Source organism: Anoplophora glabripennis, unplaced genomic scaffold, assembly GCF_000390285.2.
Source record: "Anoplophora glabripennis isolate ALB-LARVAE unplaced genomic scaffold, Agla_2.0 scaffold2, whole genome shotgun sequence".
In the NCBI taxonomy this organism is placed as follows: domain Eukaryota; kingdom Metazoa; phylum Arthropoda; class Insecta; order Coleoptera; family Cerambycidae; genus Anoplophora; species Anoplophora glabripennis.
In genome coordinates, this window is record NW_019416325.1 from 4,255,203 (window position 1) to 4,271,171 (window position 15,969).

At 30.2% G+C, this 15,969-nt stretch overlaps 1 protein-coding gene across 1 annotated transcript; it reads left to right on the plus strand.

Annotated features, from left to right (window-relative positions):
• The first annotated feature begins 7,805 nt into the window (after nt 1-7,805).
• LOC108916450 (Na(+)/H(+) exchange regulatory cofactor NHE-RF2) lies at nt 7,806-9,778 on the plus strand. Its single transcript, XM_018722710.2, has one exon. It carries the CDS (start codon nt 8,000-8,002, stop codon nt 8,477-8,479), a length of 480 nt encoding a protein of 159 aa, XP_018578226.1. The 5' UTR covers nt 7,806-7,999; the 3' UTR covers nt 8,480-9,778.
• Nucleotides 9,779-15,969: the final 6,191 nt, after the last annotated feature.

Sequence of the window (15,969 nt, forward strand, 5' to 3'; positions counted from 1 at the left end):
AATACGGAAGATAAAATCAATTTGATTTTCGAAACGTCAACAACTTTTTAAAGTGTGTAACATGTGACGATGTTTTTTTAATTTTTCTACTTTTTTCAGTGTGAGATATTTGGTTAGGCAAAACTATTTCTATAAAAATAACCCCAGATTGATCCTTTTGGCGCAAAAGAATTTATTAATTAAAATATCCAATAAATAAGGGAAAAAATATTGATTATTTCCTGGCAAATATCATCAAGCAATGGTATTAGCCTGCCTACAGTTTATTAAATTATTTCTGAATAATTATTGGTAGTGTCACAGGGACGGACACATTAAAATATAAACATATTTTTCGCTCGTGCGTAAAAAATATTTTTAAAAAATTATAAAGCGATTTTTTTGTACCGCCTATGTTCGTTAGTTTGGAACCATGCTATTAAAAATACGAGTATTACCAGAAGTAGTAAGATTAACGGTGTGTTGTGGTTCATATTTATTTTAATGCAAATTAGGTCACATTTTTCATTTACCTGTCCCAGCTAAGTATTGTTTTCACATAAATGCCTACATATTTATTTTTACTAATTTAAAATCCAAGCGCAATTTTTATAAACACCAAGGTTGACTTTTACCTTTAAATATATAAAAAATTGCTATGCAAAGTAATTTGTTGATGACATTTTATCGCTACCAAGGTCATCCCTGATATGAATAATAATCGATAACTATATGCAAAAGTGTGCATTAAAAATTTTATAGATATTAATGCTGTAAAAAAATTATACTCAACAGCTGCTTATCATTCAAATTCACTAACTGTTGATCCAATTTTGTTGTAGACTAGTGTGTAACGCAGTGGCGGCTCGTCGTATGAAGCAACTGAGGCCGGGCCTTATTGTAAATTTGGCTCTCACACCGTATATTTGAATACCTACTATTCTACTATTAACCTAAATAAACAGTTAGATAAACTAATTTCAAATTACCTATTACATTTATCAAAAATCAAAATAACGGTATAAAATAATTGTTTGACGCTAGAATTTCTTTGCGTCATACGTGCCTACAATATGCTACAGTTCCCCCTCCATGCGAGGCGGTTAAAATAACGTGATTTACGAGGGAACTGAAAGATGCTTATAGTTTCAGTTCGCGGTTAATGTACGCGTCGCATAGTACGCGGGTAGTGCTTCTGTGACTTCATTTATTGTAAATACAATTTTTAAAGTTCAGGTATTCAGATATTAATATGTAATATAATAAATAAGATATTTTTTTAATTTACGGGCTATTGGTGAATATCTCCATAATAAAAAAATTACGTGGAAATTTATTCCTATTTATTATTTGAGAGCGGATTAACCAAAAGGTTGCGTATGTATTATTTTTTATAAAATCTGAAAGAAAATCCTGCTCATGCAACTAAAAATTTCCGAATGCATTTAGTCGATTGACCTTGAAAATTTACAATTTTCTCCCTGCGGCGCTTTTTTTCTTTCTTGCCCACCTAGTAAAAAACCCACGGGCCTCACCTATTCACAATGTCACGAGCCGCCACTGGTGTAAAGCACGTATTGCACACACCAGTACGAAAAATAAATTGTATGCACCGCACCAACAGTAATGATTTATTAAAATTATAAAAGACCCAAAAAAAGGAATGCCAGAGATAAATACTTTCACCCAACAGCTCACAGCTGTGAAAATGCATCAAATGGTAAACTGGTAGAACGGCGATAAAAAATTATTAATTTTGTGTTAACAAAATGGTTAAAACAATCGCTCATCCTCCATCGTCCTACGTGATGTAGCGTAATCGCATTTAAATCCATCTGGTAGACACTTTTGATATCCAGCCACGGCAAACAAATAGATAATCCGGTAAATGTGTTGGCACTTTAACGTTCACGCATTATTATATAGTTTTTTTATGCTCGACTCCAACGCTCAGAGAGGAAGATCACATGTGGGCTGGGAAGAGTAATTTGTGAAAGCTGGTTGATGCTGTGTCTAGACACCCAGGCAAGACCTACGAGGAAGTAATAGAAACAAATAAATCCGGATTCATTAAAAAAAGAATCCATTCAAATTTAGCTAATTTGAACCTGCGGGAAATACTTGTTAAATAATGGTTTATTTTTCTACTACTGCGTAAAATTCTCACTTTACACTCACGCTAATTGGGAGAATACTCCATAATTTCCAAAATTAAGTAATTTACAAGGGCATAAAATAAATGTTTATAATGCACATTTTGAATAAAAACGCTAACAAAACCAGCTTCAGAAATACTTTCAATAACATTCAGATTTATGCACGTACATTTTACACTAGTGCGTAAAATCAAACATTTTACGCGCTAATGCGTAAAATATTTAACATTAGCCGTGTTATCCCTAATGCGCATGCTCGGGAAGAATAGCCTCATACACAGGTGAGATCTTGTTAATAATTATCGCTGTCATGATTAGCATAGTTTCTCTTCTTTTGTTTAATCTTGGCATTTTCTAGTTCTACTATGTATTTTTATTGTTTTTCTTAGTGCTGTACTTCGTCAGTGTCTTTATCGAGCGTTTATTTCTTCAAGTGGTTTATTATAGACGTACTCTTAACCATAACCAAACTTTTCTTGAATGACAACCTGTTGCGAGGCTACTTCGCTTACATGAAATTATCTTTAATGCGCATGTTCAGTAACATTGATATAACTTTACTTTATTAATTACTATAAAAGTCAATATTGTTCTATAAATTTAAATATATAAATTTTATAATTCATTTAATTTGTCACTTGGGGTTTGAAACTTCTTATATATTTCTAAAATTGCCAGAATATCGCGATATTTAAGGTCATGACAAAAAAGACATTTTTTGGCAATTATGTCCACAGTATATGTTGAAAATCGATCTAGTATGATTTGTTGTATGTGACGTCACTACTAAAAAGGTCTGTTTACTTTTACGATTTGGAATATTTTTGGCGAATACTACCAGCAGGCCAACGAGAGCAAAATTACCGAATCTTAGCATGAATAAAAAAGTATCTACCTACCTGTTTTTATAAAAATCGACATAAATATATTTAACAATTTTTGGAATCTTCTAAAATGATACGCCCATGGAAATGCATACCCCGCACGCGTTACCCGTTGTATAGTCTACATTCTACATGGTAATCAGTCACTACCTACTATTTTCAACTTGGAGCATATGCCTAGTAATGCCTATCGAGCAAAAACGTAGAGGATATTATTCGTATTACTGAAAAGTTCTCCGTTACTTGTTTTTCCACGGCTTATAAGTTGCATACAGTTGCACAATATTGACTTTACACCCTTGCAAACCTCATAAGAGTTAAATACATCTGCTATTTTGAAACTCATCAGCGCAGAGTTATTGAGGATTATGAATAATTCCAGTGGCGTTCCTTCTGACGTGCGTAGTTATATACGGAGTGACGCAATTACCTCTACATAATGTTTCACCCATAAGTGAGCAAAATAGAGCAGTTTATGCAACGAATTTGTAACGTAATAGGTGAGCTAATATAACAAAGTACATACGAATATTCATTATTTAAAGACTAAACAATTCTGAAATGGTAACTTATAACAATTATAGAAATATTTTCCTTTATATCTAATATTTTTTTGTAGAATGGGATACCTTTAGTATCTATTTATGAAGCTACCCTGAAATTTTCTTTAGTTAAGAAAACTTATAGTGACGTTTTAATATACTGTACTGTACCTAAAGAGAAGGTTTGTTTAATTTTTTTAAGTGCATCCATTCAGATGTACATTTTTAGAACCTCTGTCAACTTATATTTACCTGCACACCAATGAGTTGCAAGTTTGACAATAATGTTTTAACACAATGTTTAAAATGTATGTAAAACATTTAAGATTCACCCGGTATATTGTAAGTACCTAAATGTATTTAGAAAATAAAAACATTGGGTAAATCCTTACATAATTAATAAATATTTTTAATAGTATGTATTATTTTTATCGCAGTGTTAATTATTGTTAACCAAATCAATGTTAAATTATATATTAAGCAAGATGATTCAGATTTCAATAAATTCTGACTGTGCAGAATACATAAGTCATGTTTATTTTAAACCATTATTACAAATAAAAAACTGGCAAGGAAAACTGTGATCAGAACCGGACTATAAAATTGTATGTCAGGGCCACTTAGTACTTGTTAGATAGATTATGTAGACACCAGTAAATTGCATATAATAACATAAAATGAAAAATAATAACGATATTAATGAAATAGTTAAATCATTGTTATCGTCTGTGGAGATATGTTTTAGAATTTTTCCACGTACGTTACTGAAATTACTAAAGTACAAATTATAGGTAGGTATTGTATTTATAAATAAAATAACTGACGTAGAATAACCTTGGATTATATGTTTTTAAAAAAACAAAACCTATATGCTTTTTTATTCTTAATTTACATTTTTATTTGCTAGATTTTTAGTTCTCAATTCCTAGTAACAAAAAATTGACAGTATCCATGCAAACGTTGCAATAAATTGGCCAATAGGCCAATATTTAATGTTACCAACCTTAAAATATAAAGCAAACCATAAAACATAACAGACATATAATTTATATAGACTTACATAAATACAATAACAAAAATGTATAACTAATTGTAAGTAACTATTGATTAAATATTTAAATTAAAAATAGGTACTAGGTACTTCTACCACTTACAAATACAGGGGAAGACAAGGAATTATCTAGTAAATGCCATTTCGATAGTAAGAAAAGTCTATGCAATTTGTGTTTGTTTATATTTAAGACAAACAATAGAACCAAAATTTTTCTCTCCCCTTTTGAAATGCCATAAATCCGCTGGGAAGAGGAGCAGGCGGTTTTTTAATTTTTTTTTAATTTCACCTCAATTTTTTTCCATTTGTTTACTTACACCCTATATTCTTAGCAGTGTTTAGAATGTTATGCTTCTTGATACAAACTACGCCAATGAAGTGCAAGTATGTGTACCTGAACATTTAATACTTAAAATTTCAAGGCTAACGGTTTATTTCACAAAAAATGTGCTCTTAATTAATAAATAAAACAAATAGGTATACCGAGATGGACTAGATGCGACCTATTAGATATTATTAACATTATAAAGATAGATTTGTATTTCATAACTATAGACATACAGGGTGACCCACTTAAAATGGCTTCTTCCATAGATCTTGCAATACCAATACAAAAGCGTCTTAAATAAAAGTTATAGGTACCAAATCAATTTCTAAACATTTTGAAATTATTTTCGATTATTGCAATTGTTCTGGGTGTTATTCACCTTCATTATTTTAATTGAAACACTATATATTATAGCATCTTTTAATTTACCGCTGAATTAAAGTCCCACTGCGATAAACAAATATTGGATCTAATTTGTAATTGTTCCGGAGATATTTGATGTTTTTCTTAAATTTTTTTGCAGAATCCTCGAAAATATCAAAAATATTAATTCAGATAAAATAAATACAATGAAACAAAACTGCAATATAAAATCTTAGAGAAAGGAGAATTTAATACTAAGCTAAATTGATTAAAATATTCTATTACAATCACAAATCCCAGACATGTGTACTGATTTAGGTCTGCAGTTTGTCAGTTTACTGTCCTCTGCAATGCATCTAACTTTTTATTTTTCTTAACTTTATACATATATATTTTATTTACGTACGTTATATTTAAAATACAACTTTGTTTTACCATTTTCACCATCCTTTCTATTTTATTTTTATTCAAAACATTGTTCTATATTGTTCTATATCTGTCTCCTTATTGATGTAAGGCATATTGTCAGATTATGTGATTGTTCATTAAGTGATAGTAATATACTGTCTATTATACTTAAAAATAGATTCGCTGCAGATTCTTGGAGCAAAAATAACATTTTTCATTTAGATCCTTCTTTTAAAAAAAAATTTTTGTAAACATTGACCCACTCGACTTTTTCGAGCACTACATCAATTTCGTAGCAGTATTGTAACTTCATTGAATACATAATATGAGTTTTTTTGTTTACGCTACGCTTAGAGATTGATATTCTTTAAAAAAATTGTATTTTGAAATAATGACCTTGTATCTTAGTAAAACTTGGTAACCGTTTTCTTAATTTCCTTAACCTTATTTTAAAAACTAGATTAAAATAATACTCAACTTTTAAGATTAAATCTACTCGTGTATCATTATTTTCATAAATTTACTTTATATAACTTTACCAAGTCCAAACACCATTAGAAATAGCTTAAAAAAAAACATGATAGAGATAAAAATTAAATATTTACTAGACAAACGTTCAAAATGGAGCTACGTAGACCGCCATCTCATTTTGAGCGTTTACTGCGAAGGTAGGCCAAGGATGATCCGTTTTATGGACTCCTAGACCGCCCGACCTAAATCCATTTGAGTTTTTCAAGAATTCATTTATACGACACTCGTAAATACTAGAAAAGAAGATCTGCTGAGAATAGCACAAATTCCTAACAATTCTAGAATGTTATTTTCTGTGCACCGGGAAAACATTCATACAATTTGCCTATTTCTCATTTTAAATTTTTATGTTCTATTACTTCTATTATGTTTTGTTATTTTACTATTTTCCTAAGCTATGATCAACTCTTTAAGGAGTTTAGGACTCATTTATGACGTCATTGCATCGTCATAGTCTTGAATTTACCCCTCTCGTTTGTCTGTCATCCTCTGGTGAATAAGGTAACTAAGTATCGCAAATTTATTTCTACGGGCTGCAGATCGATTAGAAAAAATAAAAATATTTATAATCATTCAACTGTCATGTTCGTATGGATAGTAACTTATTTTTATATTTTCACGTAAACGTAACAAATGAATATTAACAAATTATAAAAAGAAATTAACACGACCTAAGGTAACTTTATATAGATAAATAAAATTTTACATAAAGTTGGGTAAGTTCTGTATAAGGTTTTATTTTTTTTTAACGCGTACTGCGTTAAGTTATGTGAAAACAAGTGAAGTATTTTTATACCTACATTAAATAAATTAAAATTTAACCTGACCTAACCCAACTTTATATATTCTGATACATTTCTACATAAAATTAAATTAGGTTAGGTTAAGCTCTTATTTACATATTTAAGACATAAAAAACTTAACCCTACTTTTTGGAGAAATCTATCAAAATATTTTGACATATCATATAGATTAATACAGATTCTAAGAATTGGATATTTATTTTCATATCACACGACACGCACGAATGGAAAAGCAAAGTAAATTTACAGCACTTAGTAACCTTATTTCAGACACATAAGACAAAGATAACAGACGGGAGAAAGTTGGAGATGGAAGCGATTTAAATGCGAAATCATGTACAAATCAATGACTTTTTTAGTTATTTTTCTTAAAAAAAACGAACATATGTTTCTAAAGAATTATTAGATTTGCAATAACAGTATTTTTACAGATATATAAAGAAACAGTGTTGTTGAGGACTGTTGTGTTAAATATACAAATTTAGAAAAATTCTCGAAAACTTCAGATTCGTATTCAGCATCATCGAAAAAAACTTCGTGAGGGTTTTAAATTTTTACGCTATAGTAAATAATTGCAATAATTTTAAAATGTAAAGAAACTGATTTGGTGTGGCTTAATTTTTTAGATTTTTTTGTGGTATAGATATTACCTGAGCTACGAAAGAACCACGTTAAGTGTGACACCCTGTACAATATAAATGCCGCCTTATTCGCCGTGTATTGGGAACTAGTTGTGTGCGAACGGGGGGCGGAGGAACCACTCACCTTACCACTTCCAACAGCACCAACATCAAAGCACAGCACAACCATAACATTCTAGTGTCTAGTGCTAGTGACTAACTGTATGTGTACCGGGCACCTGTTAAATACGGTTGTGAGCTGTTCATGCGATGCGTTATTTAAACAATTGATTTTTACCTTTTATCGTATAGTTTTAAGTGTTGAGCCGCCGATATGTCGCACCCCAAAGCTCGACTGTGCCACATACAAAAGTGGGACCACTTCGACGGCTACGGTTTCAACCTGCACGCAGAAAAGGGTAAACCAGGCCAGTATATAGGAAAAGTAGACGAAGGATCTCCGTCCGAGGCGGCTGGTTTGAGGCAAGGCGACCGCATCTTGGAAGTCAACGGAGAAAGTATTGCCAACAAAACACACAAACAAGTTGTGGAACTCATCAAGGCTGAAAACGGCGAAACGAAACTTCTCGTCATTGACCCTGAGGACGACGGGATTATTCCCACCGAAGTAGAGAAGAATTCTGAAAAACAGAACGACCACCCCAAGAAAGACAAGGAACAGGACAACGGCCAGCTCAACCTGAGTATGACGGCTGCTGAACTTCGAGCTAAACTGGCAGCTAGAAAAAAGTTCGACCCAAAGAAAGAAGCCATGGATTTTAAGCAAAAGTTCGATATCGTACAAAAACTGTAACAGTGCAACGTTTTTCACACATGAAAACTTATTTAAATATCTGCAGATTTCCATTCGTGCTAGTGACCTTGTCTGTTCAGCACATAGGTGTTACATAAATCATTGTGGTACTGCTAAGTGATGCGGAACTAACACTACTATATCTTAATTTAAAAAAATATATATTCGAAAAATCTAGTATGTACCATAATTTTTGAGATTATCGTAAATATTTCGTGTTTAAAACACGTTTTAAGGCTTAAATTATTCAGGTGGTATGACTAAATACGTCCACATCGCAATTTGTATTTTGTGTAGGTACTTGGTTGGTAGTTACAAGAACAGGTCCAAGCAAAACCTGTCGAAAATTCCTTAACTAATTATAATTTTTCCTTGTTTTATAATCCGCAATTTTAAGTTTTAAAGTGTAAAAATTTGGCATGCATGTTTAACAGAGATGTGTTCTTTCACGCCTACCTATGTATAAATAATACATAATACATGCCAAACAATTTTTAAATTCAACTATGCCTCGTTTTATCATATTTATTGCCCAAAAATTAGACATGTATATTTGTGTCTATAAACGCAGGATTTTTTGACTGATGATAAAAGATGTAATTCAACATAATTTTGTGTTAAACATTCCATATTAGGTAAACTAGTTAAAACCAAAAAAATAATCGCAGGACTTATATCACTTGTTGAAACGCAAAAATAAATAATATTTATCAAAAGAAGTGGAAAAAAGGGTAGGAATATGGCATCATGTTAAAAATCATCAAAAAACCGATATTAATTTATGTCTAAAAATATGATTTTAAAATATTGTGTAATGAGGTTTAGTGTATATCGCATTTGTTTTATTTTTTATTGTTTTTGTGATTTCAGATTTTTAACAGTTTCTGTTAAATCACGGTTGTTATCTTATATGTATTCGCAAAATGCAAAAAAATTGGGGAACGCAAGCATGACTAATGTTTTCAGACGCATGGTTCTGACCAAAGCTATAGTTCTGTTATCGGAAATTGAGAGATAATGTAATCATAAAGTTTTTTGTCGTTATGAATTTAATAATAACAGCGTTTAACCAAACTATATACAATGAAAACGGCTATTAAAATTTTGGTCAGTACGTGCAGTTGTAAGAAAATTTTTGTGGTTATTTAGCACACATTGTTTTCTTACCGCTACCTATACGTGACGCCATATTGTCAAAAAAGCAACAATATTTATAATAAGTGTGTATTCAACGCATATTCGATGATTCTATTTTTGTAAAATATGTTATATAAAAATGAAATAAATTTTTTAAATTTATCACGTATACCTCCATTTTTTACCTTGTTATTAAAATGTGGAATAATCCTTATATCCTTCTTCACTGAAGTGGGTGAAGGTAAAAACATCACGGAAATATTTATAAAATATGTCATTATTACTCACTATTCTAGGTATTATTTAAATTTTGTTGTCAATTACACGTATAATTAAATGAAATAATGTATCTACTTTTTTTAACCATGGGAATACAGCATTACAAAATGAATATTTATTGAAATTGTTTATATACTTACATATGTTGAAAGTAAACAACAAACATGCAAGTGCAGTTACTACAACAAATGAGGTCGAATTTGGGTATTGATAAAAATTTAGCTTACAGCTAAATTTATATTTTAGTTAAACAAAACGTAACAAATCTAAAGTTTAATTTTGACAATAAAATCAAATACAATATTAAAAGTTCTTTCAAAAAAATTTCTTGCTGAACAAATATTATTTAAAAATCCAGCTAATGTACATATTTTTTTTATTTACTTAGAAGTTCCAATACAAAATGAATAAAAAGTTCATTATTGCTTGAAATTATTTCAGCAGGAACTTTTTAACTTTAACTAGGTACTGATATACTGCTTGTTTGGTTTTTATATGGAAAACTCTTTAATACGTGAATAAAAAGGAGCGACGAGGTTGGCCATGATTAAAAACTAATGGATTACTAAACAACAGTTGGTGCCGTTATTTTGTACAGCAATCTAGGGAGAAAAAAATCAATTGTTCACTACACTGAGATAATTAGAAAATTTTCCCCTGCCCCCACCCCTGCGGACTGCCTCTTCTTTGTTTTTTGAATAAGTATAATGTTTCACCTAAATAAATTATGTAATATTTGGCGACATGTTTTATAAAAAATGCGAAATACCCATTTTTTGAAAAAGTTTCTATTTACCAACGACTATGTGAATTTCGATTTCTCCATAGTCAGTTAGATATAACAATGGCACCTAATTTTGTCCATTTGTTTTTTTGTCAAGGTCAACTTAAAATATAACATTGATCTAACTCAAAAACTAAAAAACGTATTGAAAATCTGTTTTCACCTGAAGATTTGAAAATGGCCAACGGTATTCGTAATTAAATATGATTTAAATAGTATTATACTTGCGTATTTTAAAACATTGATTACTGATTACTGAATGTACCATTCTATTACATTTTTGACACTACTGTGAAAAATGAAATATTTCACGCACTAGTGCGTAAAATAGATTGTTCATAATTTAATTCATATGGATATTTCGGTAGTAGGAAAGGTATTGTACGCAACTATGTATCTCTTTTGCATATTGTGCACTTGTGAAAAAAGTGGCAGGTACTTCACAGACTTGTTGCATAAATAACTACTATTTTTAGATATACGAGAAATATATCCAGTAAAATATAATCAATATAACGATAATCGTTTTATTTATTTTTCAATATTATAAATATATTATTTTGATTATGTAAATTAAATGTATATTCTATTTTGACTTTTTATCACAGACAATATAGCTTAAGCGATAGCTACTTTACTTTTATACTGTATTCTCTCATTTTTTCTCAATCATAAAAATTACGTAAATGTTTTTTCGTCTAATCTTCAATTCAATTGCCACAGAATAATGTTCAGTGATTAAAATAATTGTATGATTCATTTAAAAATGAACAACAAAAACAGTATCAAGAAAATGTATGAATCAAACCGTGACACAAAAAATGATTTCGGTAGTTTTAGATACCTTTTAAAAGCTGAAAACAATCAAATGCAATTAAAAAAATTTCTGGAATCCATTACCTAATATTTGATTAGTGTCAGAGAACAAAAATATATAGAGGGTGTTCCTAAGTAATAGAATCCAAAATGTCTTTAAATTTTATATCGAGGGTAGTAAAGTAAAATGTTTACATTAGGTTACCAATATACATATACATACTAAAATTTGACAAATTGTTTTCAAGGCCAAAGATTTACCAATTCGAGAAAGACCAGAAAAATAGGAAGAAACCTTTTTACTCTACTTTACAACTGCCCTTCAAATATCATCCATTCGTTTCCGGACACCCTGTACATTAAGGACTGGTCGACTTTGGGAGAGTCAATTGCGTTTTCCTCGAAAACGATGCGTTTTCGGTGATTTTAACAAGATTACCTTTGTTCTGTACAACGACATTTTACATTATATTATAATACAAAGCAAACCCTGTGAATACCTAACCTCAAAGAAGTAACGTCATAAAAGGTCACTGGGACAAATAGTAGCTAGCGACCTCCAACAGATGATCAAAAACTTCCAAATTTCATTAAAATGTATTTTAGAAAAATTATGAAAAAAAATTGATGCTAAAGAATCTTCTTTTATGCCCTGTATTTTACAAACTATAGACAATAATCCCATGGCCCTTCTTCTGAAGTTTTTATACTAATTTTTGCAACACCCTCTATAATAATATATTATTTATAATCGTAAACACACTGAATAGAACGAAAGCTATGTTTTTTATATTCAGGGGCATAATTTTAGAAGTGGACAAATTTGACTAAAGACTAACTATACCGGTACTAAAAAAATAATGGTTTGCGACCTTGTAGCTACACGCTGTATATTTAGAATGAATTACAATAAAACGGAATAGGTAGGCGGTCAATATCTTTGTAACTAATCTATAGAATTAATTTAAAACGAGTGTATTAAAATGTTTCTAAGAGATTATTTCATATTAACCTACATCGGCCTGTTTCAATTGATTTCAAACACAAAGGTAATCTAAGTTTAGTCAGCAGCGACTGCAACTTTATTAATACCTATTAACATCATTCTGTTAAAATCGTGTATTGTTAGCGTTGTGTATGATTCATTAAATCGGCATAAACAGTACAACTATTAACTGAGGATATCTAATAGGTTTTTTTATTAACTCCAACCGGAACGAACAAAGAATGGTACGTTCTTATTAAGCATCTTTATGAACTTTTTTTATTAAATTTATATGATGATTAGACTACTACGGAAATCCGTATAATTTAATAATGGTTATACATAGCATATTTGTCAGCGACCTTGCAACTCTATATAAGTCCAAGAAATGAGGTAGCTCTGCCTAGATGGAGTTAATTTTACTCACTCTCTTTTTCTAGATATAGTTTACAAAACAACATTTTCTCAAATATCTCTAGAGCTGATTGAGGTAGATTGATAAAAGTACGACTAAGAACCTCAAAATCCCGACGCTACTGAATATTGGAAAAAAGGTAGGTATCCTTCAATTTATCTGAAAAATATGCTTGTTTCGATTTATTTTTTTTAATATTTAATACAAACTTGTCTATTATCACACATGCTTTTAGGATTTTTTTTATCTAAATACGATTTTAAAGGCAGTGTATCATCAAGAATTTAAAAGTCATTAGCAAGATTTTTTTATAAAGGTTCTTTGAGCTTCAAGATTACATTTCATATTGTATTTGGAACAAAAAACCCTGCACAATTTTTAAATGGACAGCTTATTTTAAACAAAAATAAATATTTTCGAAAGTAATTTGTTTTTCGAATATATTAAAAGTATCTCTACCTTACCAAATTCTGAAATTCTTAATGAGAGTATCCCAATACCTCCGGCACTGATTGATTTTTTAATTTAATTAAGTAAATTATTAGCAAAAGATTAATCTGTCTAGATCACACATCCCAGAGGTATTTGAATATAGGTGACATTTTTTAAATATCTGTCACATTATGGAACACGAAAACCGGTGATTTAGACCTCCAATAAGACATTTTGGTCTAAAATGGCCCAAAAACTACCTCCTAAAATTATTTAACAATAGTGAAAGCCACAAACCTGTATTTCACATTATATCTATACCTAATCTAGGATGTTATGTTGTTGTATAAGTTTGTTTATGTAACTCAGGGTTCGACACTTGGCCCACTGATTTATATTCCTTTCATTAATGCTATTGCGATTAGTATTAATCTCCACTTTTTGCTGTATGCTGATGATTTGAAAATCTAAAAAACTAGCACATTTTGGACTTACTCAGCGTATGTTGTAACTATAACAGACTACTTAAATGTTTCTAAATGTACCTAATATTTTCCCTTAACTCATTGAATGTGTCTCTTTTTTCCCAAGTTCCCTCCGGTAGGTTCAAAAATAAAAAGCTTTAAAACCAAACGCAATTACTGGATGTACATTATTGGCTGTATTAGATTAGAAAATAAAAGTGACTTTTCATGACTGCAATGTTCTTATACATATAAAACTGTTAACCACAATATTGATTGCATTATGGTTACATCGCACATTAATTACCTCATTCCTAAACTAAATGCTGCATATTTAGCAATAGTCTCCTTTACACAAAATGGTAATTAATTATATCAACATTGAGAGTAGGCTAAACATTCAGTTCTTCTTTTTTTCTGCTCCCTCGCAGTTGAATTCTGTTTGTTTTTTCATTGTCAAAATGTATGTGTTTCTTTTTGTTCATTGACAGTTGTATTTTTTTAAACATAATTTTTAGTTTTGTTGCTCCTTCCTCTTCGTTGTCAGTTAATTATGAAAACATATATTTGTGTAGAACTAAATAAATTAAATAAATAAAAATGTCCCCTTTATAGATACCACGAATTGACGAAAAACTTTCCAATTAAGGCCAAGTATACTAAGTTAATTTGCATTCATGAACAGTTTTATATGTAACGCTGAAATATGTGGCATGTAGTACTATATGGGTTTATTTAGACCAATCGAAAAGTGAAAGCTTCAAGAAAGTATAAGTTGATTAAAAGACGACTGACGCTTAATGAATTTTGTCATATGTAATAAATATACTCAAATTAAAATATGCAAATTGCAGCGTTGCAAAAGAGGAAACCTTTAAAAGCAGAAGTGTGCATTGCTTATTAAAATGTGATTTCTTGACATTACTGTTAGAGAAGTCTTTAAATATCTAAACACTAAGTTTGCAAACCTTAAACTAATTTAAAAAATTTTAAGCCGTTGTATTTGTAATGTGTAAAATAACATAAATGAGTGAAAAAAAATACTTTACAGAGAAAACTTTTGTGTTACCGCATAATATACATTTTTTAACAATTTAATTTTATTGGTACTGAATTTATTTTTCGCATTAGTGTGTAAAATATTATATACTAGTACGGTAATTTTACACACTGTACAGCATGCGTAAGGTATTTTATTCGAGGTATAGTGGAAAAAATAATTTCAATGCAATTCCAGTAAAGAAACAACAACCGCACGAACCGCCACTGAAAGCCAGTATAAAAATCTGGTTATTTTGTGTGTCACTAATTCAGGTAGGTATTATTTGAGGTCGAATGGTAACCTTTCGGAGTGTTCGTGTATGTTTTTAGAATTCTTGATCATACCGTGACTATTCAATAATACTGTCATTAGAGATATCCCATGAAACCATTTTTTTTATTTTGCTTGACAGGTATCTTTCTACAAAATACAGGTTTTGCGTCATCCGGGATAATTTCTAACTGTCTCTGCTTAGGTATTAATTATTAATTGTAATCTGCAGCAATACAATAATTTGATCTACCTATTAAGGTAATTTACAACTGCATAGAATATGAATTCCTTGAATTTAAAACTTGTCAGTATGCAGGTGTATCTCAAAAGCTACATATGTTTTAAATGTTTAAGACATAACAACAAATATCTTCACAATTTGTGTTTCAGATTTATTTTCTATCCAATTTTTTATTTATTAGTGACAAGTATTGACTTCAGGGGTATTAATTTATATTCCAGTAAAACATTATTTATATAAGTAGTATTTTGGTAATAACAAATAATGTAAAAACAGTATACAGGATGTCTTATTTAAGACGGATTCTTTCATAGCCCTGGCAGTATTAATAAAACAAAAAACTGTTGCAAATAATAGTTTTTTTACTAAAAATTATTTTCAATTATACAAGGCATTGATATTTTCGAGAATTCTGCAAACACCATTTTTTTAACCATACGATCGAAGCAGTACGTTTTAGACCCAATAATTTGGTCACCAAAATGAGCCATAAGAATCCGTCTTAAATGTGACTTCCTGCATATGTCAAACATGTTGATCTATAATTCTTAAGTGTAGGTGTTAAAAAATTGTTTAAATTTACAAATTTAAGAACACCCACAATAGGCACACCTTTGTAAAA

Coding starts and splice junctions, on each gene's coding strand:
- LOC108916450 (XM_018722710.2), top strand. CDS start 8,000: ATGTCGCACCCCAAAGCTCGACTGTGCCACATACAAAAGTGGGACCAC.